Raw genomic sequence first — 23,044 nt, 5'->3', positions numbered from 1 at the left:
TGGAAGTGAACTGTATTTTATCAGACTCAAAGCCATTATTTGAACACAATAATCCACGGATTCTAAAAGTGTTACTGTTCAATTTAAAAAAAAAACCAAGACCACCGGACTTGTCTGGTCATAAGTTTACTGGCCTGACGACACTAACACTGCTGGCCTCGGGCTGTGGTCCTGTGTAAAATGCAAGTCCTGATTTGTACACACTGGTGTTAAGGCCCGGTCACACAGGCCCTGATAACGAAAACAAAAACGAGAACGATAAAAATGCACGCTCTCGATTGGTTGAATTGCTCCACGCAGAATACGCCCACGCTCATTCAACCACTCGAGGGCGTGCATTTTTATCGTTATCGGTTTCGTTCTCGTTATCGGGGCGGGGCCTAAAAGTATTATTCTTTATCACTGTTGCATCTATTATAAAGACATTGTTGGCCTTGAACTAAGCTACAGCAATGTTTTCTAGTAGGGTCAACTGCCCGACGACAGGCACCCCAGACATTTTCCAATTACAATCAAATTGGTAAATTGATGTTGAAGTACAAGGCCTCCAATAATGCCAACTTGAATTACATGTCACATGTATTTGCCAGCCATGGTCTTTGTAATATACTCTGCATTGTTAAATACAGAGATGCTGAAAGCGTGCTAAGTTAAAGAAAATTTCCGAGACCAAGTCCTTGCTAGCACATTGACATAACATTGACATAAAAACTGTAACAATATTTATCTTCAAGTAAGCGCTAATCCTCCAATCAGATTTGCAGAATGGAGTGGTGATAAAAACCTATATTGCACGGCTAATATCACTACCTGCGTCTTGTGTTCCTTGTCACGCGCCAAGTTTGCTTGAAGATAAATACGTTATCACACACGCGCTCGTGGAAATACGGAAAATATAGCGCGTCTTCATCCCATCCTATCCAACTCGGCCTTCGGCCTTGTTGGATATAGGACGCAGAAGCGCTATACTTTTCGGTATTCCACTCGCGCTTGTGTGATTACTTATAATACCTTATGAGCCATCTTGAACTTTTAAATCGGTAAAAAACAAAAATCAGCCAGAAAGAGAAAATAGTCTGGTGCCATTTTGTTTTTGGTGAGGGTAGCCATTATGATTAAAGGAAAACTGCCCAACAAGATGGCTGCTATTTGTGATGAAGGTTAATACTAATAGGTCTCTTTACGTCATGCTTAAGTTTGATAGGCTCTGCTTCAGTACTGTGTGCACATCCAAACCATGGAAATTTCCAATGGGGCAAGGCTGACCACGGCTTACAATGTATGGCATACATTGGGGCAAGGCTGATCACGGCTTACGATGTATGGCATACATTGGGGCAAGGCTGACCACGGCTTACAATGTATGGCATACATGTCATGCATGTATTTCTTAACTACTTCTAATTTATGTGGCAGCATTGTGTTTGAATTTGATGTGCTCAGTACCTGCATCCAAACCAATGGAAATTTCTATCATGAGGCAAGGTTGACCAGTTTTCTCATAGTCAACTGGGCCTAATTTCATCGAGCTGTTTTAAAAGCATAAAATACTACTATGTACTTGAACAAATTTCCTTGCTCAGCAAAGTTGAGCCGGGCACCAGCCATAACAATACAAATTTAATGAAATTTTGGCCGGTAACCTGTTTCTGCTAAGCAATACTCTTTTGTGCTAAGCAAGTTTTTGTGCTTACAGGCCTTATGAAATTGGGCCCTGGTTTGGTCTCAATTTGTTGTTTGGAATATTGTTTTTTTCTGGTATAAACATAGTCAATGAGTGGTTGCTAAATTGATCAATATGCATTGAATAGACCCTGTGCAAATGACGTCAGAAGCTTAAACACCTACTCCCATACTGAGGTCAAAGGAAGACTTATTCAAATTGGCTAAGAGTTGTGCCTGGCGCATACACAAACGTACACATTCCATTCCAAACCTCAGTGATGCCGGCCTCTGCAGGGGGTCTATTCTAAACATTACAATTTGAATGGTATTTGCCATTGAAACTTGGGTTGATTTTTGGAGGGTGAATGGTTGTTTAGGACTGAGCTAGACAGTGAGGAGGGGTGGGGCTATGTGACATGTGTCCTGGTTTTGAATTTGGTGAGGAAAAACAATATTATGTTTCATTTAAGTTTAAAAGTACAGTCAACTCTCGTTAAAACAAAATTACCTCTTCATAACATGATTGGGTTATAACAGGACAGCAAAACAAAGAAACACATAGCAGTGATGAGATGTGGGACTTCAGAATGTACTCTTTATAAACAAAACTTCTTTATATAACAGTGCTCATGTAACAATGGTTGACTGTTAACTATTCAATCATGTGCAATTCAGATGCCCTACACTATTGTATGTTATTCAACTGCCACCATGTTTGCACCCCCTTCTTTCCATCTTTTAGGAAGGTCATTTAGAAAGGGTTGGGTGGAGGAGGGGGGGAGCTTGTCAAGTTATTCCCCATTAAGTGGATAAAACAAGACTGCAAACATTTTTGGTTTGACATTTTCTCTACTTTTCACCCAGCCCTTTCAGCGGCTATCTTTTTCAGTGCACACATTCTTCTGTGACTGAACCAGAAGACATAATGAGTGCGTTTTTGCGAACCCAACCAGACCCCATCGATTGAGCGTGGTGACGATGCTGTTCAGACCAACCGGTAACCGACTTGTTGACTCGGTTGTCTTTGGTTGGGGTTGCCAAAACGCACTAAACAATGCAACTCACCTTACACAAATTGCGAGCCCCAATTTTTGAAAGAATTTATTTTGAATAAGTTAGTATCATGTCAGTTTGTGTCAATTATGCTGGATAAAGTCCATGGGACAGTGTTAACTTTGAACTGCAGAGGGCATGTTAAACTAGAGATAACAGTTGGGGTAATGTTTTTTACCTTTTACTTTATTCAATTTTTTAATGCTTTTTCTGCCTTAATTTTTTCATTAAAATCACAAATTCTTCAGAAACAAACAATTGGTTGGAATACTCAATTGACTGTCTGGGTGGTGTTGATTTAGTTGAGCAGTATCTAATAATTTAGCAAGTTATGCAAATATTGCTCCCTAAAAGCCCCCTTTCAGATTGGTTCTAAAATCCTCAGTGAGAGAATATGTGAAAAGTCATGGGATTAGAATTTGGGATTATCATTTTGGATTGTCATGTTTGTCAGTTTTGCAATTGGTGTTTATTGACATTTTAGGGAAAGTGAGAATTTACATACATAAATGCAATGTCTAGAACTACAACCAGGTGAATACCGTGTTTGATCCATGTTTGTGTAGGCCCTCTACATGTATGTTCTATGTTAGTGTATAGACAATGTGACCTATGTTAACATTCAAACCGCCCTCTGTTGACAAAACACTGTACACGTCATGTTTCCCCGGGCAAAAAAACGCGTAGTCATGGTAAGATTGCAAACACTTTCTAGCTGGCTGCCAAAACACAAAAGTTTTGCCCGGCAGTATGCATGCGAATCATGTTATGGTTCTCGAGTGACGTCAGAGGTCACACTGTCTATAGAGCAAGGATTTAGATATTGTACGTACATGTACAATGTAGGCGTAGTGCAAACTCTAGCCCTGGAAAGAGTCTCGTCTCTGTTGAAATGGAGGAGTCCAACCTGGGCTATGCAAACTTTCAATAGCAGATGGACCAATGGGAAAAGCTGCAATTTGCCAATCTGCCAAAATAGCTTGCACAGAGTACCAATGTACCCATCGTTTTTCAGTTTCAATTTCTTATGGTGCATTTTTGGACAGAACAGCCTTTGCTTTTTTTTCTTAAACAGTGCTGTGATGTGTGGTTGGTGTGTACGATGCATCATGATTACTACATGTATTTGTGAATGTCACGCATATTAACATCTTGTCTTGAAATAATGTGTATAGAAGTAAAATAACAAGCAGATCTAAAGAGTTGTATTTCAAATCGAGTGGATTTTTTATATCTTGGCGTGTTTAAAGGCAGTGGACACTATTGGTAATTACTCAAAATAATTATTAGCATAAAACCTTACTTGGAAACAAAGCAATGGAGTTTCATTTATTATGGTTTTTACCCATACACCTATGTATGTCAGCACTGTATACTCAGTACAATGGAGAATTGTTGATAGTTTAAAACATTGTGAGAAATGACTCCCTCTGAAGTGACGTAGTTGTCGAGAAAGAAGTAATCTTCCATGAATTTGATACTCAGGTCTAGAAATCAAGCATATGAAAGCACACAACTTTGTGTGATAAGGGCGATTTCTTTCATAGTTATCTTGCAACTTGGACGACCAAATTGCGCTCAAATTTTATCAAAAATTACATCATTGGATGTCAATAGTAAACGGATTTGAATAGCATGGAGTTTTAGGAATTAAATAAAAAAATATCTTCACAAACAAGCCCGGAATTTCAACTTAGAGAGTGCATAGCCATTTTCATTTTGCAAAGGGCACTTCCATTAAAAAATCTTCAATGCTGTTTTGAAGGGGCACCAAGGCCAAGCTATGGCGCAACGGAGGGTCAGTGGCCTCCATTTAATCCCAGGCCTGAACCAAAATGTCGGACCTCCTTACTTGAAATGTGGTGTCATTAGATGGTTATGGAAAGAAGTTTCACAGTTTTCAAATAAAATGACATTTAAAGGGAAGGTACACGTTTGATAATTGTCAAAGACCAGTCTTCTCACTTCGTGTATCTCAACATATGCATAAAATAACACCTGTGAAAATTTGAGCTCAATCAGTTGTAGAAGTTGCGAGATAATAATGAAAGAAAAAAACACCCTTGTCACACGAAGTTGTGCGCTTTCCGAAGCTCTAAACTTGAGGTTTTGAAATCAAATTCGTGGAAAATAACTTCTTTCTCGAAAACTACTTCACTTCAGAGGGAGCCGTTTCTCACAATGTTTTATACTATCAACCTCTCCCCATTACTGGTAATAAAGAAAGGTTTTGTGATGATAATTATTTTGAGTAATTACCAATAGTGTCCACTGCCTTTAACACTGGCTTGTTTTAATGTGAGGTTAGAGACTTAAAAAATGTTCCCCCTTATTTTCATAAGGACTCTCTCTCGGAAAATTTGAACTCTTCTCTTAAGTCAGGGAAATTACTCCAGTGGCTGATGTAACGCGAGTCACTGTAGAAAACGCCCTGAAATAATTACACAACTGCGGCATGACTTTTCAGACGACAAATTCACAAACACAAACTCGGGAATCTTCAAATCTGTACAGTTTATTCTTGGCGTTCGATGACCATGGAATAATATATTTTATAAGAGCAGCGGCTTCATTTGATCCTGCTTCTACATCTTCAGCATTTAATATTTTATTTTATTTTAAGTCAAAACTGGATTGCAATCATTTTTAAGACAATACAGTTGATCATTTTACTACAATGAAAGGTTTTTATATTAAAAAAGAGGCTTTATAAAAAAAAATAAGTCAAGATATATATTGGCAATCCCTTATCAAAATATATTTTCAGTTATTGAAATAAACTAAATGATAATAGTATAGATAAAGGATAAAATACATTTACAACTACAAAATGGATATGTTCTTATACAATATTAGCCAATAACTTCATTTCATTAATTTATGTGTGGTTAGATTTCTCTCCAATGTTGAGGATAAACTATAAGTACAGCGTGTCAATTGCAGTTTACTTTTAAATAAGTTCATCATGCCTAAAACAAAACTACCTCAAAATTGAAATATCTCTAGAACGAGAATCTGGTGTCTAGTTTACACCTGCACTGAAATTTACAAGCTCAATGTTGTACATCCTATATAGAAAATATTTTAAAAAGGTATGAGAAATATAAAGAGAGTTATCAAAAAACAAGATCTTGGATATAATGGTGGAAAAAATACCCCGTTATGTAACAAATTTGCCTGAAACTTTTTATTTTTCTTTCACAATTGTTTTTACTTTAAACTTTTCATTCTCTGGCATTAGTGGGAATTTATTTTGTATTTCCATAAACTTCAGAATACTAACGCTAAAAAGAAGCATTTTGAAATTTGACCCGTGTTTTGTTCTTTTGTGGAATTGTCCTTTTTACCAACCTCAATATGCAAAAAATGAATTAATCAGGCGGGAAAAAAAACCAGGGCATGATTATTACGTAACGAATATCATCCAATTCATCGTGGAAAATACCCTTTTTTTTACCCCCAACCCAAATTCTTTTTTTATATTATTTTTATTTGTTATTATAGAATGCAGAAAGATTGCAGAGTGCATACATGTACATGTGTTTGCAGACATGTAGTGCTTACAGTTCTTTTTGCTCTTATCACACATGCTTTCTGAGTATATCTTCACAATACAAACAACAGATTAGTGGATGACTTTGCTGCAAAATTTGTATCAAACTAATTATTAAAAACACATCAAACGGTATTTTTGAAAGCTCGCTCAGTTTTCAAAACACCTTGCAAAGTTTATCAGCAAGGAGTAGTGTGTTGCCTACCATCAGAAGGAAAGTTAAGACCTAATGACCGCCGGGGTCAAGGGTCATGAAGGTGATGACCAAGCTATTACCCTGAGAACGTTTCTCCTGAATGAGTTTGAAGGTTGTCAGCAAATGTCAAAATAACTTTGCTGACAGATGCAACAAAGCTGGTCATATATAAGGCACTGATTCAAATGATTAGCTTTAAAAAATAATATGTTTTTGAGGTCCTGTGGTTTGATTGTCGATTTAGGTTTTTTTTTGGGGGGGGGGGGCGGGGCAACTAAAATATTGCTAAACTAGTATCTGCATGCAACAAAATACATGTAGCAGGAAACCAGTCACAAATAGGTACACACGAATTGGAAGTTTGGCTGTAAACCTATTTCTAGTGTTTGTTTGCTTTAAGCAGGTTTTGTCTTCCACCTGGTGCAAGCATCAACGGTTTCTTATAGATAGCATTCCTTTTTAACTTCAAAGGGTCTTTTCAATCTTTGACTACAACTTAAATTTATGATTTATGACTCATTTTTAATAATTTATTTTTAAAGTCCCTGTTCAGGCTTATTACTATCAGCAATCTTGAAGCTGTTTTCTTTTGAACCCTGAGCTCGACTTCACAAAGAGCTACATGTAAGACCGATCTTAACATGTACATCAGTCTCAATTGCCAAGCAAAGTGTGATGTCACAATATAAATCACTGCATATTGGCCCCTTGCAGAAAGGCTGCATCACGTACAATTCACACTTCAACTTCCAAAATGGCCCAACCTACATGTAGATTATTGTAATGATGTCGTGTCTGGGTGAATTGCATCAATATGGTAATAGGTACAACTCATCTGAACATTAAAGGAACACGTTGCCTTGGATCGGTCGAGTTGGGCTTTGAAAAGCGTTCTGTAGCCGTTTTTTTTTATGAAATGCATATGGGTAGAAAGATATCGAAAAGTAGAATACAATGATCCACACAAACATGCCTTGAAATTGCGTGGTTTTCCTTTTACCTCGTCGACGAACACGGTCGGCCATTTATGGGAGTCAAATTTTTGAATCCCATAAATGGCCGACCGTGTTAGTTCGCGACGTAAAAGGAAAACCGTGCAATTTTGAGTGATACTTGTGTGGATTATTGTATTCTACTTTTAAAACATCTTTCCAACCATATGCATTTCATAACAAACGGTTTCAAACGCTTTTTATAGACCAACTCGTTCGATCCAAGGCAACGTGTTCCTTTAATCCTAGTGTCTTGTGAACTTGAGCCCAGGGTATTAAGAACTGCTCCTCGTAATGGTGAGGTTTGCAGAATTCCTAAAGTCATGTCACCAGATGAACTTGAGCCTTGAACTTGATGATTGTCTTCTATAAATGAGTCCACTAGTAGAAGAGCTGGTTCCATACCCAGTGGAAAGTACAACTCACCAGCATAGTGTATAGCTTAATCATATTACATGATAGGAATTCTGCATTAATTAAACCCTCTAAAGTAATCTTGATCACGATAAAGGAATCTTTCTAGACTGCTGGGCAAAATTTTATGGAGATACTTTATGCAGAAAATACGGCTATGGTTTTTCTGTTCAGCAAAAAAAAACCAAGATACTATTTAGTAATAGGGTGTTTTGACTGGGGATCTTATTCTGCTAAGCATAATTTATTTGTGCTTTGCTACTCTATAAAGAGCAGTCAGCTTGTGCATTCACCATGGATTTGCTTTGTTATGACTTTCATTTTCATGCAGTAAGCACCGAAAGGTTAGTATGCCTTTTCGTGTGCTTACGGTTAGCAACGCTGTGAAATGGAAACTTGTACAGTAAGTTCAAAATCAGCATATTAGCAGCTCTATGAAATTGGGCCCCTATCAAACACTAAGATTTTTTTTTAAATGCTAATTATCTATCAGAGTCATAATATGGTCAAGATATTCTTTCATTTTTACAAAAGGCTACATTGAAAAAGGTACACAAAAACAGAAAGGGAACAAACGAAAATGAAAAAAAAAAACACTAGATAAAATATAGTAAGTAATTGCAATCTTGTTCTACATTTCATTTTTCCGACTAACCATTCAGTAAATTTCATCAATTCTATCAATTCGTCACCTCTATCCTACGAGTAAATTAAAGATGTCATTGAATTACAAAAACTGACGACAATCATCAATATTCATGTCTATCACACCGTCTGCGTATAAGCTGTTAACATATCGTTACTAACAGCTCCCCTTCCTTTATATGCACTACAAAAAGTCAACGGTATAAAATAAGCTACTTATATTACTGGTCCTTTTATATAAAACAAATTTCATTGCATCATGATTAGCTACGACTCTACAAAAATATCAAACAAAGTCTCAGAATTTCATGGGACAACAATGGGAGACGTTTTGGGACACTAGGTGGCAGCAGACTAACCAGGTAGATCAATTGTTATTGGTAATGTGAGCATACTCAGAATGAACTTAACGATGGAAATTCACCTGGTAAGTCTGCTGCCACCTAGTGTTCAAAAGTCTCCCATTGGGAACAGCAAAACCACCCTTACAATGTTCTGTTATCAGCTCCGATATTAAGAACACAAAACTAAGAAAAAATTAAATAGGGATTTGCTGTTGTTGTCGTTTTTTTGGAAGACCTAAACTAAACACGTTTTTAAACTTTAATTTATTCATGGCCGATGAGCTGAATAAACATCTTTCACTGTACATGCAACAGTATAGAGGAATGTCAAGCTTTATTAATCCGAATAAACAAAATAGTCCAAAAGAGATCTACCAAAATGTCTGTTTACATTTTACAAATATATACATTTTTATATACATTATTATGTTAACCTCTATTTTGATTGTATAGCTTCAACAAATATACAGCAATGATAGTTTCATAGTTCTCCTTCTTAAAGGTAAACTTAAGAAAGCTTTTTACAATTTAAGTCGTGTAAGTAGATGCTTGACTAGGTTTATAAACTTTAGCGGCGTCTTGTATTGGCCACATGCATTCATCATGTCAGCCAAATCCACACAGTAATTTACGGGCAGACAGTAATTTTGAGTGTTAGGTGGTTGCACAGCTGTTGCTCGAACCAGCCAAATACTCCTGCTAAAATCCAACTAAGTGTGCCTTTTGGTCCACAGATTTACATTAAACTTACACAGTTATGAAGATAATGGTAGTTGATCATTATCTTCAAATGGTTTAAGTTTAATGTAAACCTGTGGACATTGTGTTTTGTGTTACAAAAAGTACCCAAATCCTTTATGAAACCTTTTTTCCCATTGAATGGCTTCATTTCATGTACATACGTACAAGTACACGTTCCCTACAGAGAGAAACTGCTGTACCTACTCACAAAAACATGGGGAAAAAAACAGGCTTGAGGATTACTAAGCCGATTAGGGCCCAATTTCATGGCTCTGCTTACCGCCGAATTCTGCGCTTACGATCACGATTCCCCGCTTACATGCAAGCGCTGAATTTCTGCGCTAGCCTTGTAAGCGTAGAATGCCTAATAAAGTGGAGTACGTAAGCGCCGCGCCTGTACTATATTGTGCTTATACCGCCCTCTACAAACACATGATGCTATGGGCCACAAGCACACAATTCTGCAGTAAGAAAGCCATGATGGTGAGCCCAGTTTATTCCCCCTTATCCTTTTTTTTTGACGAGTGTCGTAGAAAACTGTAATAACGCTATGCAACATTTAGTGTGTTTGGAAGTTTCATCTTTACTTTTTGCAAAAAAAAATTTCATGCCTAATAGCTTTGCAGGAGCATTTGTCTCTGAGCTAAGAATGAAGAAAGAAGGAGGGTGAAGATGATGCTGGGAATGAAGATGAAGAAGGAATGCAATACATCATGTAAGATGCAATGAAACAAAGTGGTGTGGGAAGGAGGATGGCAAGTTCATATTTTTATACACACATGTAGAATAAAGAGCCATTCTAACAGCTATATTTCTTGTACTGCATCTCTTTGGAACTCTTTGCCCAGTGCATGTTACCCTTCACCTATAATCTAGAATATAAATTCCTTGAATCAGCTCCCCTTATGAGTTATTTTTTTCATGTAGCCCCTTACAAAGGGTGGCTTTTAGCCTTATTTGAGGTGATTTTGCATGACAAAACAAATCATTTAAAAAATAATCTGGTCAAATTCTTGAACATTTCAATAAACCAGAATGATGGACTTTGTGCTTGGCATTATTGTTCCTTAGGGGGAAGTCACATGAGGCAATCTACAGGCAGCCAGTTACAGGCAATATCCAAGAAAGAGTCCATTCAAATTAGATTGCTTACATATTAATCTTTGGGATTGTAAGACATTTTTTGGAAAATTTACCCATGTGCTACCTACATGTTAGTGGCCCTGGAGCATGGCACTGCAGTTGGTTGCCTTGGCCCTGGAGCATGGCACTGCAGTTGGTTGCCTTGGCCCTGGAGCATGGCACTGCAGTTGGTTGCCTTGGCCCTGGAGCATGGCACTGCAGTTGGTTGCCTTGGCCCTGGAGCATGGCACTGCAGTTGGTTGCCTTGGCCCTGGAGCATGGCACTGCAGTTGGTTGCCTGTAAACATTGCCTCATTAGACAATGCCCTTATAATGCTCCTTATTTCTCATTTATAAACCAGCCTAAAAGGCACTGGATACTCTGGTAATTACTCAAAATAATTGTCAGCATAAAAACATACTTGGTAACGAGCAATGGGGAGCTGTTGATACAGGTAGTATAAAACATTATGAGAAATGGCTCCCTCTGAAGTAACGTAGTTTTTGAGAAAGAAGTAATTTCTCCCTCAGATAATAATAAAAGACCTCAGCTAAAGCCTTTTATTATGCATCTGAAAGCACACAAAATCGTGCAACAAGGTTTTTTTTCGTTCTTTCATTATTCTCTTGAAACATCGATGACCAATTTAGCCCAAAATTTTCACAGATTTGTTATTCTATGCATATGTTCGGATACACCAAGTGAGAATACTGGTCTTTGACGATTACCAAACATGTCCAGTGCCTTTAAGATGGAAAAAGAGAGGCATCTTGAAGTAAGAGGCATGGATGTGAACCAAAGTCAATAGGCATGGATGCAATGGGAGGGCTTCACTGCAATGAATACAAGTCCTTTTTTTACATGCAAGAAAACATCATTCAACCCTCTGACTGCATCTAATGACCAACCATTAGAACTCCATCAGCATTATTGAAAAATGGTGGACACTATGGCACTGCACTGTTTGGTTTGGCTGGATAGGATGTGATTTATCCAAACCTGTGGACACTATGGCACTGCACTGTTTGGTTTGGCTGGATAGGATGTGATTTATCCAAACCTGTGGACACTATGGCACTGCACTGTTTGGTTTGGCTGGATAGGATGTGATTTATCCAAACCTGTGGACACTATGGCACTGCACTGTTTGGTTTGGCTGGATAGGATGTGATTTATCCAAACCTGTGGACACTATGGCACTGCACTGTTTGGTTTGGCTGGATAGGATGTGATTTATCCAAACCTGTGGACACTATGGCACTGCACTGTTTGGTTTGGCTGGATAGGATGTGATTTATCCAAACCTAATAGTGTTATACATGTAGTATTCAGGCATGCAACTGTAACTTCACTAAAAAAGATCAATGATTGTGTATAGTATTTTTTCAATTTTGAATGGTAAAACTGAGATTAAAAAGAGGAAATCAGCTGATCCAAGGAAAAGTTGCATGCCTGCTGCAGTAGGAGGGTTGGCTGTGTAGATGCATTCACCACATGCTACCATATCTTGGGTTGGCATGGTGTTTCTTTACTAATGTGTGTAAAATTGAATGGTCATTTAGTAGGAGGGTTGACTGCGTAATGTGTTCATCACATGATATCATACTTTGGGTTAGCATACATGTAGTGCATATATTCCTCATATACCCACAGTGGATAATATTGAATGGTTAGTTAGTAGGAGGGTTGACTGCGTAATGTGTTCATCACATGATATCATACTTTGGGTTGGCATACATGTAGTGCATATATTCCTCATATACCCACAGTGGATAATATTGAATGGTTAGTTAGTAGGAGGGTTGACTGTGTAATGTGTAGATGCGTTCATCACATGACAATATACTTTGGGTTGGCATAGTGCATATATTCCTCATATACCCACAGTGGATAATATTGAATGGTTAGTTAGTAGGAGGGATGACTGTGTAATGTGTAGATGCGTTCATCACATGACATTATACTTTGGGTTGGCATAGTGCATATATTACTCATACCCACAGTGGATAATATTGAATGGTCAGACAGTAGAAAGGTTACACAGGAAGAAATATAGGTTTGCTCTGCTACAATGGTCGATAACGACAGCTTCATGTCAACCTCAGATAAACAAAAATTATAACATTAATGAAGTGATAAATTGCATCGGTACAGTCACAATTACTTAAAGTTCATGTCCATGCAAGGTGCTTTGAGTGTCTTCCTTATTTATAGGAGCTTGCTGTTTTAAACTGTCTCAAATTAAATTCACTGCAAAAACCTGACCTAACAGTAACGGCAAATAAATACAAACAGTCAAGTTCCAATTCTAAATGAATTCACTTACTACAAAGTGTGTGCTGTTTTTAGTGAAAGTTTTGGTAAACGATGATATATCTGATTTGTTTGTCGCGTGAACAGTGTGCATTATCTATCATTAACCATGTCTGTTCATTGTAGTTGACTACATGTATAAGACATCAGTCACATCTGGGAACAATTATGATGGACCGTTCCAGCAAAAAATAATGCTAAAAACAAAATAAATGCGTTTGGCAAAACCTCAGTGGGATACCAGTGGTAACACAGGGTAGGCATTTACACTACTGTTTTTTTTCTCTTCACAATTGAGTAAAGGTCCCCACAACGTTTTTTCTTTGTTCAACTTGATCCCCACAGGGGACCTCCTTAGAAAAGGAAATAATAGAGTGTTCTGCAGAGCTGATATTGTGTGCAATAGGCACAGCCGCAGACCCTATCTCGTTGTGAGGTCACAGTGTCATTTTTTTGCTGGAAGTGCAGTGTTCACAAATGTTAATGATTATGTTTACCATTCGCTAACATTGCACTTCTGGCTTAAAACATCATTGCCTCCCAATTGGATTCATCCGTTGAGCTGACTTTACATTCATCTACTGTCTGACAATGGTCTGCCATTAAAAAATCTAGACTTCTCTACCTGCAGCGTCACAAAGTTATAGGTATTTGGCTGCTGTCATTCTCAACAGAGAGTACAATAATCCTAGGGAAACTAAGTAACTTTGTTTTGTTCTAAACGCTTAGAATCAAGAGAATTTCTGTTTTTGTCGTCACTTATGGTTAACCATAAGCACAGGTTCAAAATGCTGGAACCCTGATGATGTACATTCTTTTAAAAAAAACTGCCTCCACAAATTTCACATGCTCTTTCAAGAACAGCACGAAACATTTAACTTTTACATACTCAACAAAAATGCACATTCACAGTTTGGCAAAAAGGAGAATTAAAAAAAAAAGGAGAATTAAAAAAAAAGGAGAATTAAAAAAAAAAGGACGGCAAGTGTGGAATGAAGAAGGAATGATTTTTTTTTTTACAAATCAGTTAGCCCGCCACCGTGGGAGACACAATGTGTGAAACAGTACCTCACTGGCTGTTGTGTTGTTGTCATGGTGATATCTTACAGACTGTCATATCTTAGGCTGCGTAACTCCTCTTCTGTTAAACCTGTGGTATATTTTTTGTGTTTTGATGTCAAACAGCAAAAAGAAACATGAACTGTTTAGCAAAGAGAACGAGAGAGAGAGAGAGAATATAGCTAACGAACCCTCGCTTGGATACTTTAAAAAGCTTTGAAATGAGGGGACACCAAGCAAGCATTTTCTAAATGCAATTACCACCGTTGAGTAGAGAAAGCTAAGAGTGAATGATAAAACTGAGTTAATTAGCGCACATTAGAATGGACCCACCAGAAGCAAATTGCTTGTTCTTTAGACACAACAGGCATGATATTTTGGTGCTCAGAAAAAAACAGGAACATTTTATTAAGTACAAGCGCTGACGTACATGTAAACATAGCTTATAGGTTTTTATAGAATTCTCAGGCCTTATTCTTAAAAAAATGTATCCAACATGTCCTAGGGCAAAAATATCTGGACATGATTAGGAAGTAGGAAGAACATCACGATTGGTTGCTTTGTTTCCAACAAATTTAACACTTCGTTTAAAAATTTGTGTGACATAGTTACACTGTGGTCGTCTATTTTTGCAACCTCCGTTGGCGAAAAGCCCAAGAGCAAGTCTAGTCTGCCCATACAGCCTCAGTCTGAGCATGTGTGTAACAACATGGGGGATAATATACCTGTGAATATTTACCCTTTGGTGCACAAGGCGGTCGCTAGTGACCACCAAAAACAAGTTAAATTTGACTTTTATAAACAGTCATAACTTAAATATTACAACCCCATATATAACGCCCTGATTCGGTTGTTTAAAGCGATTGTAGAGCTTTCATTTGGTGTGATGTTCAACAAAGAGTGCTATTGAAAAATTTGAGAGAAACACGGTTGAACATGGTGTTTGTTTTTGCTTTCTTAGCATTAATCTGTGCACCGAAGGGTTAAGCTAGCTTGGGTTGTATCCCTGATTGTAAAAAAAAAAAGCCTATGCCTACTGATACTGAAAATCAAAATAGATTAAGCAATGTCCGATGGCTCAGGGTTGGGGGTTGAGCCTCTTCTGGACTTAGGTCTCGTCGGGACTGGCGGGGGTACCTTCAACCGACCGTTAGATTCAGTTTTCAACTCACCAGCAAGTTTCTCAACCTGAGCCGGTAACGTTTCAGGGAGCTCCGGAGGGGGTATACTAGGCGGGGGCGGCGAGCTTGGAATCGGCTCTAGAGTCAGCAGACCGGGCGATAGTGGGATGGAGGAATGCTGGCTGGGCGACAGTGGGGCGACGTCCATACCAGATGGGCTGGTGAGGGAACGTTTCTCAGGCCGGCTCGGGATGGGCGGAGGGGCCTCGTCTCCCTCGCCTAAGGAGGATCTTGGGGAGTAATCACCATCGCTCAGTCTGTTGACGGTCGATGATATGGAATGAGACCGGTTCTTGATTGGTATCGCCGGGGGCGTTTGGTCGTACCCTGTTCGTCGTCTTGAGGCGGCAATGGGGTTAGCCCCTCCAATGCTTATCTTCTTGGTAGGGAGAGGAGGGGGTGGGGAGGTGTCTCCGTTCTCTGGTAGTTCATGAGGTAAGGGTTTTGCTGCGTCGATTAAGATGGATCGTGGAGAGGAGGAATCAACCTGAGTGGCAGGCTAGTTTTTGGGGGTTTTTTGGGGGGGGAGGGGGAATAAAATAAAATGAAATATTATTTACATGAAGAACCGAAGAAAGTATAAACCTACATGCAAGGGTATTAATGACAATAACAATAATAATGACAATTTGTTAAGTGTCCATCTATGAAACATGCTTCTAGGCGCTTATCAATCAAATATAAAAAAGCAAAAACAGTCCATACAGTTTTAAAACTGTAGAGAACAAACATTTAAAAGCCCTTTATAGTTACTGGCACATTAACTATATATAATCAGTAAAAAACAGTTAGGATACACACTAATTCAGAAACCTGGCAATGCTAAAAATAGAAACCTAGTGTCATTAATAAAGTTAAACCCAGTGGTTAAAAAAATCATGTAAATATAGGTTTGTCTTAAAGACATTGGACACTGTTGGTAATTATTCAAAATAATTATTACCATAAAACCTTACTTGGTTACAAGTAATGGAGATAAATCAAACATTGTGAGAAACGGCTCCCTCTGAAGTAGCGTAGTTTTCGAGACCTCAAAATTAAATTTTGTGGTCTCAAAATCAAGCATTTGAAAGCACACAACTTCATGTGACAAGAAAGGATGTTTTTTCTTTCATTATTATCTTGCAACTTCGACAACCAATTGAGCTCAAATTTTTACAGGTTTGTTATTTTATGCATTTGTTGAGATACGCCAAGTGAGAAGACTGGTCTTTGACAATTACCAATAGTGTCCAGTGTCTGTAGAGATTTTGGGCCAGTTCAGTTGCCAGTAATTGAGTAACTATTTACATTTATTCTGCCATTTTACAAAGTACAGAAACAATACTTGCAAACAAAAGTTAATTAGCTACAAAAAGACAAAAAGCATAGTTTACAGAACTGCCTGTAGGCATACAGGATAAATAGCACCTAAAGCACTGGTCCTGAATCAAGGTGACCGACATAAAAGGTTTAGATACAACAAAAAAACATTTGAAGAATAGATGAGAGAGAATGGTAGATTGGGTAAGGGCAGGAAAGGGAACATCAGGGAATTAGGAACAGAGACAGCCCAGTTCAAGCTGGCCTGGGATTAACAAGAGTGTACTTAAACACTGTGACCATGGAAGTCTGTCATTCCTAATCTAATGCACACTGAGTTGAGATAATACCAGATATTAACCCTTCAAAGACCATTCAGATATGTAAGAATTTGTTTTCAATTGCACAAAACAGAGATACATTAAAAATGGGAAACAAAGAAAAGTGGAATAATATATACAAATATGACCAGACTATTGACAATCAATTTAAAAAGGGGGCAGAAAAGGATCAACACAGGATAGACAAAAAAATAGTATTAGTCCTAAAGAGTTTTAAAAAAAATATGACCAGACAATACACATCAATTTTAAAAGGGCAAAACAGGACTAGCCTGGCTAGCCTGGTAGCCCAAAGTCAAACAATCAGCACTGTTCAACAAATCAATTCAATTCAATATTTATATTTTAGTAACATAAATGCATAAAGACAATGATATGGTGAAGGCACGATCCCAATCAGCCAAAGTGCCCTTTAAAGCAGTAAGCTGGGAACACACTTGTTGTTGTACCTGTTAGTTCTGCATCTAACAGTAAATGGTATCAAAAGGGTTAAAATAGTGTAGAAGATTTAAAAGCAGCCAATGAAAGCCTAGAATTGAATGATAAGCAAACTCTTTGACACCAATCAAGTGAGAGTTAAAGGCAGTGGACACTATTGGCACTTACTCAAAACAATTATCATCATAAAACCTTTCTTGATTACGAGTAATGGGGAGGGGTTCATGGTATAAAACATTGTGAGAAACGGCTCCCTCTGAAGTGACGTAGTTTTCGAGAAAGAAGTAATTTTGCACGAGTTTGATTTCGAGACCTCAAGTTTAGAATTTTAAAAGGTCTCGAAATCAAGCATCAGAAAGCACACAACTTCGTGGTGACAAGGGTGTCTTTTCTTTCATTATTATCTCGCAAACTCCCGATTGAGCTCAAATTTTCACAGGTTTGTTATTTTATGCATATGTCGAGATACACCAAGTGAGGAGACTGGTCTTTGACAATTACCAGTAGTGTCCACTGTCTTTAAAGAGTCAAAAAAGGTTGTTAAATTTGCAGCGGGGATAAAGAATATTATTTTCAATCGCAAATTTAACATCTGTTTAATCGTTGCGGTACCCGCTGCCAAACCATATATATTTTGAACTGCCTCTAGCTACCGGGCAATCTTGGTGGTCTTGTTTGTCAGGCATCTGCTTTAGAATTGCAAGGGTCGTGGTTTAAACCCCTCCTGAGTAATATGCATGTGATTTTTTTCTTATGACTCGGGAAAGTACTGAGTATACATGTACATCGGTGTACTGTAAGGGTAAACCCGAACCTAAAACAATTAGAGATGACTGTGATCAGAATGGATAGACGTACCTTCCTTTCTGGCAAGGCTGGAGGTGCATTGGGATCGTCCACGGCAGCCCCCGCGTCATCCCGTGAACTGGTGGTTGATGAACTACTCGTTACTATGGTAACATAAAGGGAAAATTATTGTTATTATTATTCAACATACATTTATATAGTGCCTTTCCAAAGTATGGAAGCGCAATACAATTTTTTAAATCTATTTTTTTATATTATATTAAATGAAAAATACACTGCAAAATAGTAAAGACTTTCCAAGGCATTGTTTTACGTCGATTTGAAACAACGGTTCTTTTCAGAACCACCCTAACTCATTTAGAGATTATCATCATATGTTGTTACTGCAAACCTTTATTACATTGTATTTCCACCATGCAAGTTTCAAATCCTACATGTTGACCCAATTCACCCGACGTCATCATCAGAATAATATTGGATGCGACATTTTGTGGGGCAATGTCACTCTACGTTATTCAGTGAAGTGTGCATTTTAGGCGACGCGGCATTTACACTCGAACCTATTGACCAGCAAAATGGTGAGCGTGGCAGTCGACGTGTGTGACGTGCGTGCGGTCAATATAAGAACCTGTTTGTTATTGTAAATATACATACCTGATCCAGACGAGTTGGGTCTGGACCCATTGCTGTACCTAGGAGGAAGGGTAGGACCCTTGTAGTTCTCTCTAAGGAGGTTATCCTTATGAGGAGACTTAAGATGTTTATCGGTCGGGGTGAGAGATCGTGGACTTCCAGTTTCTTGAATATCAGGAGACTGGAGAGATGCAGCTGTAAAATGCAATGACAGAGGGCTCAATGATTCAACTCAATTCAATTTTAATGATGCAAAGCGTACATAAGACATCAGACATAAGAAACTTCAATACTCTCCAAAAAGAAGACCAATAGTGTCCAGTGTCTTTAAAAGCATCACAAATATCATAAAGTTACAAAAGGAAGTATACAAATATTGCTCAAGAAACACCGCACAAAGATACTCGATACAAGGAATTATAAAAAAGTCTATTGAATTGAACAAAGAACTACTAGAATACTAATAATACGACACACAGTGAAATAGAGCCAAATATTACTTCTTTTTATTTGTTTAAGAGATTTGGGTACTTTTTGTAACACAAACACAGTGTCCACAGATTTACATTAAACTTACACTGTTTGAAGATAATAATAGCAGAAAGCGTAACTTAAAAAATTACCTGCTGAGGTGCTGTAGTTTTTGAGAAATGAGTAAAACAATGTAATGAAAATAGGTTCTTACATGCTGAAATATTTTTTATCTCATGATCACTAAGATGAAAATTATTTTCATGAAATTGTTTTACTCATTTCTCAAAAAATACACCACCTCAGCAAGATATATTTTCAGGGAAGCTTTCTACTATCATTATCTTCAAACTGTGCAAGTTTAATGTAAATCTGTGGACATTGTGTTTTTTTTGTCCTACAAAAAGTACATATACCCTTTAACTCTTTAGAGACCATAGCAACCAGAAATTGCTTGCAAGGAAATGCACATAATATTGTTCAATATATATTGCTCAATATTCATCCAACAAGGTGCTCAAAGCGCTTGAAAAAAAAAACAGAAAAAAAACTTCAATATGGAAAGGAGAAACAACCAAGAGAGAAGAGGGAACAGTGGGTGCGTTCGTTTAGCTTCCCTGGGTTGACCCGGTCTTCCCCCCGGTGCGTTTGAATAGCTTTTGACGTCATTCCATGGGCTCACCCGGGTCAGCCCCCAGTGCCCTGCTTGTGGAGTAGGTCACTTGGGGGCTGGCCCCAGGTGCATGACTTCACTACTAGAGCGGTGAGTGATCGTTCATTTAGCTCTTGTCATCAGGGGCTCAACCGAGTGATTACCGGGGCTAAACAAACGCACCCTATAAGATAAGGGGGGGGGGGGAATTGCTGTTGAAAAGCTGTTTCAAACAAATGAAATATCAACCTGTCTATAAATGTGTCCACGGTGCGTTTATCCCAAATGTGTGAGGGTAACTCCAAAGGAATGGTCCAGCATGTTCAAAGGACCTGTCCCTTGAGTTTACGCACGTTTTGAGCACAGAATCTAAGCCTAAATCTAAAGAACTAGCATTTAACTTACTACTTGATCTGTCCGGTATGCTGGAGGAGGAATCCGATTTCTTGAGCGGCCAGGGGACTTGCAGCTTGGTCTTGGAACCAGTCTGGGCCAAGAAAAGATAGTTTCAAAATGAAGTCATTTTGGGAAATTTCAATTTCATAAAGAGAGACAAGAGGTGGACTTCACAAATAGTTAAACCAGTCTTATCTGGAGTTACTCGTCCTCTTAAATGTCTTAGGACTAGCTTTAAGTTTTATTATAACGCACCTCTTGCTTGTTCTGTATTATGGGTGGCTGAAACACGGTCACGTAGGATGAACTAGTATAGTCTAGTGATCACGCCAGCGTGTTTTGCAGGAACAGAACCCAGGCGGGCACTAGTCTTTGAAAAGGGGGCTGGTTACAGCGCCCTCTCTTGAATTAAACCGTGGACAGCAACTACAAAACTTCCTTTCTTTTCCAGATTTCTTTTCTTACATCACATTTAAGACCGAGGTGTATTATAAAACACATATTGACTGGCATAACTTGGTAACTAGTGTACTTCTATTCCCCCGAGGGCCTGTGAGTGACCAGAAGAGGAACCGGTGTATAATATCTCCTCCTAAGTTAGGACTAGTCTTAACTCTTTGTGAAATTGGCCCATGACTTCTTTCCTTGTCTTTACGGGTTTGAATAAGCCATTTGTAAGGTGGATTGAATACTTTCTGTAACACTGATTTCCTTAGTCACAGTTATAGTTACCACTTACATTTGAACTTTCCAGGCTAACTTTATTGAAATCTTACTCGCAAACGGCTAATTGCTGCAAATGACCACTTGAAAAATGTTTGTTGTGGAAATTCAGGACTGTCACATGGTTGTGGTGCCTTCTCTTTAAGGTGACAGCAGACATACATGTGCACAGATTCTTGGTATAGTTCTGGGCACAGTGTATATTACCACAAGTAACCGATTTACGTAGTAAGTCTGCTGCCACTGAAGAGCATCCCCGAAAGTCTCCCATTGAAACACTGTTGGTTCCTGATTTTGACCAGGGCCAAATTTCAGACACAAGTTTTGTGCTTAGCAAAAATTAGCAGGATACCAGTCAGAAATGTTGAATATGTGACATGGCATTTTGGTTGGTAACCTTTTCTGCTAAGCATAATTTGGTTGTGCTTAGAGCTTCTTAGCAATTTGGCCCAATGTGATGGGTTAGACTTCATGGTTGAGAATGACGACACTGAAATACAAATGAGTGCAATGGTACTTCTGATTGGATGGAATATCGACCAGCCCACTGATTGGATGATATACTTTTTATCAGGCATCCTCCATCTTTGTCATGAATCCTGTCTTCAAGAGCAATTAGGAGCACTGATTCTTAACATACCAAAAAGGGATCTGACTATCCTATTGGTAAATCAATACCTAACGTGCACATGCATCTGAAGGATCTTTTGGAAGGATCTTTTTGATTAATCCGGTGTCCCAGGGAATTCTGTCCACTGGAGATTCTATCCCCTCCCCTCCCCCTTATGAAATGAACGTGGGCTGAGGAGGAGGATTCAAAAGAGGGCGCTATCAGAAGTGTGTACACAGTTCGCCATATGGGGGACTGAATCTCCAGCCACACCGGCACCTCGTTTGTTGTAACTATTACCAACGAAACCTCATTTCGTAGTTCCAAGACATTTCTAGGGACAGAAACTGATGGTTGTGGAGAGACCTTGAGAGGTCTCGGGTTCACATCCTACACGTAAGTGTTCAAAACAAGGCTCAGTTTCAAAAAGCTGTTAAGCAGATAACCCTGCTTAGAAAAAGAAAAAAATCTGGGCAACAACAAAAATGAGTGGTGCACCAGTCATAACAATGTCAAATTTATGGAGTTTTAGCTGGTGACCTGTTTCTGCTAAGCAATATTTTTTAGTGCTTAGCAAGTTTCCGAGCTTTCAGGCTTTATGAAACTTGAGCACAGGTCTGTCACTACGATCAGTAAACAATTTCATAGAGCCAATTTAGCAGAAAATATTGATTAACAACGTTCTGCTTAACAGAAATGAGCAACACGATTCTGGTAAGCAAGGTTGGTTGCGCTTTGTAACTTTTTCTGCTTAAAAGCAGCTCTATGAAATTGGGATCAGATCAGGGTCGGAGGAGGAAAGATTGACCCCGTAAGCTTTCAGAAAAAAATACACAATAAATCCTGGAAGAAGGTTTAAAAGGGGAAAACTAGAGTAGGTCTGTTATCATACGTTAAAAAGATGTGAAATACATTTAATACTCTTAATTAAAGAGCTAAGAGTTGAGACAACAATCTGACAATTGTAGGAAAAGAATAATTATACAGAAAGTGTAACACAACGAGTTTTCTCAGTTTAAAGAAGAACTTACCAAACCTACCAACTATTTTAATGTGGAAATACACATACAAAAAAGTATTTCTGACAGTAAGGAGTAGAATATGAACAGGTGGCACAGTATGTAATTGATAGATGTATGTTTTATGAGTACATGAAATAAATGAACCTACTGTACATAGGTTCAATCAAACCCTCCGACTTTCCAGAACATTTGCCGAGAGTTATGATCAATATAGGGACTTAAACTGCAGCAAGCATTGAATTTCACTCTTGAAGGGGCAAAGCGATTTTTCCTCTGGTAAAGGGGCTGTACATGAGGGCAATTGTAAATTTAGATTGGAACTTTGCAAATGGCACCACAACAAAAGCACACGGCCTGTGTCCTTTGTGTC

At 38.4% G+C, this 23,044-nt stretch overlaps 1 protein-coding gene across 5 annotated transcripts in view; it reads right to left on the bottom strand.

The window, feature by feature from the left end:
* Positions 1 to 11,407: 11,407 nt before the first annotated feature.
* The window catches only part of LOC117306046 (dedicator of cytokinesis protein 3-like), a 100,317-nt gene continuing 88,680 nt past the window's right edge, over positions 11,408 to 23,044 (bottom strand). For 4 of the 5 annotated variants that reach the window (XM_033790877.1, XM_033790881.1, XM_033790878.1 and 1 more), the window contains 4 exons: positions 20,329 to 20,410; positions 18,822 to 18,995; positions 18,219 to 18,310; positions 11,408 to 15,778 (listed from right to left, as the gene is read on the bottom strand). In XM_033790877.1, the coding sequence (XP_033646768.1) occupies positions 15,158 to 15,778; positions 18,219 to 18,310; positions 18,822 to 18,995; positions 20,329 to 20,410 (969 nt within the window). In that variant the 3' untranslated portion in view covers positions 11,408 to 15,157. The remainder of the gene's footprint in view (positions 15,779 to 18,218; positions 18,311 to 18,821; positions 18,996 to 20,328; positions 20,411 to 23,044) is intronic. The other variant, XM_033790879.1, reaches the window with a different exon arrangement.

Source organism: Asterias rubens, chromosome 2, assembly GCF_902459465.1.
Source record: "Asterias rubens chromosome 2, eAstRub1.3, whole genome shotgun sequence".
Classification (NCBI taxonomy): Eukaryota; Metazoa; Echinodermata; class Asteroidea; order Forcipulatida; family Asteriidae; genus Asterias; species Asterias rubens.
Note: the sequence above shows the minus strand (reverse complement) of the source record. Positions and strands in the feature narration are given on the sequence as shown.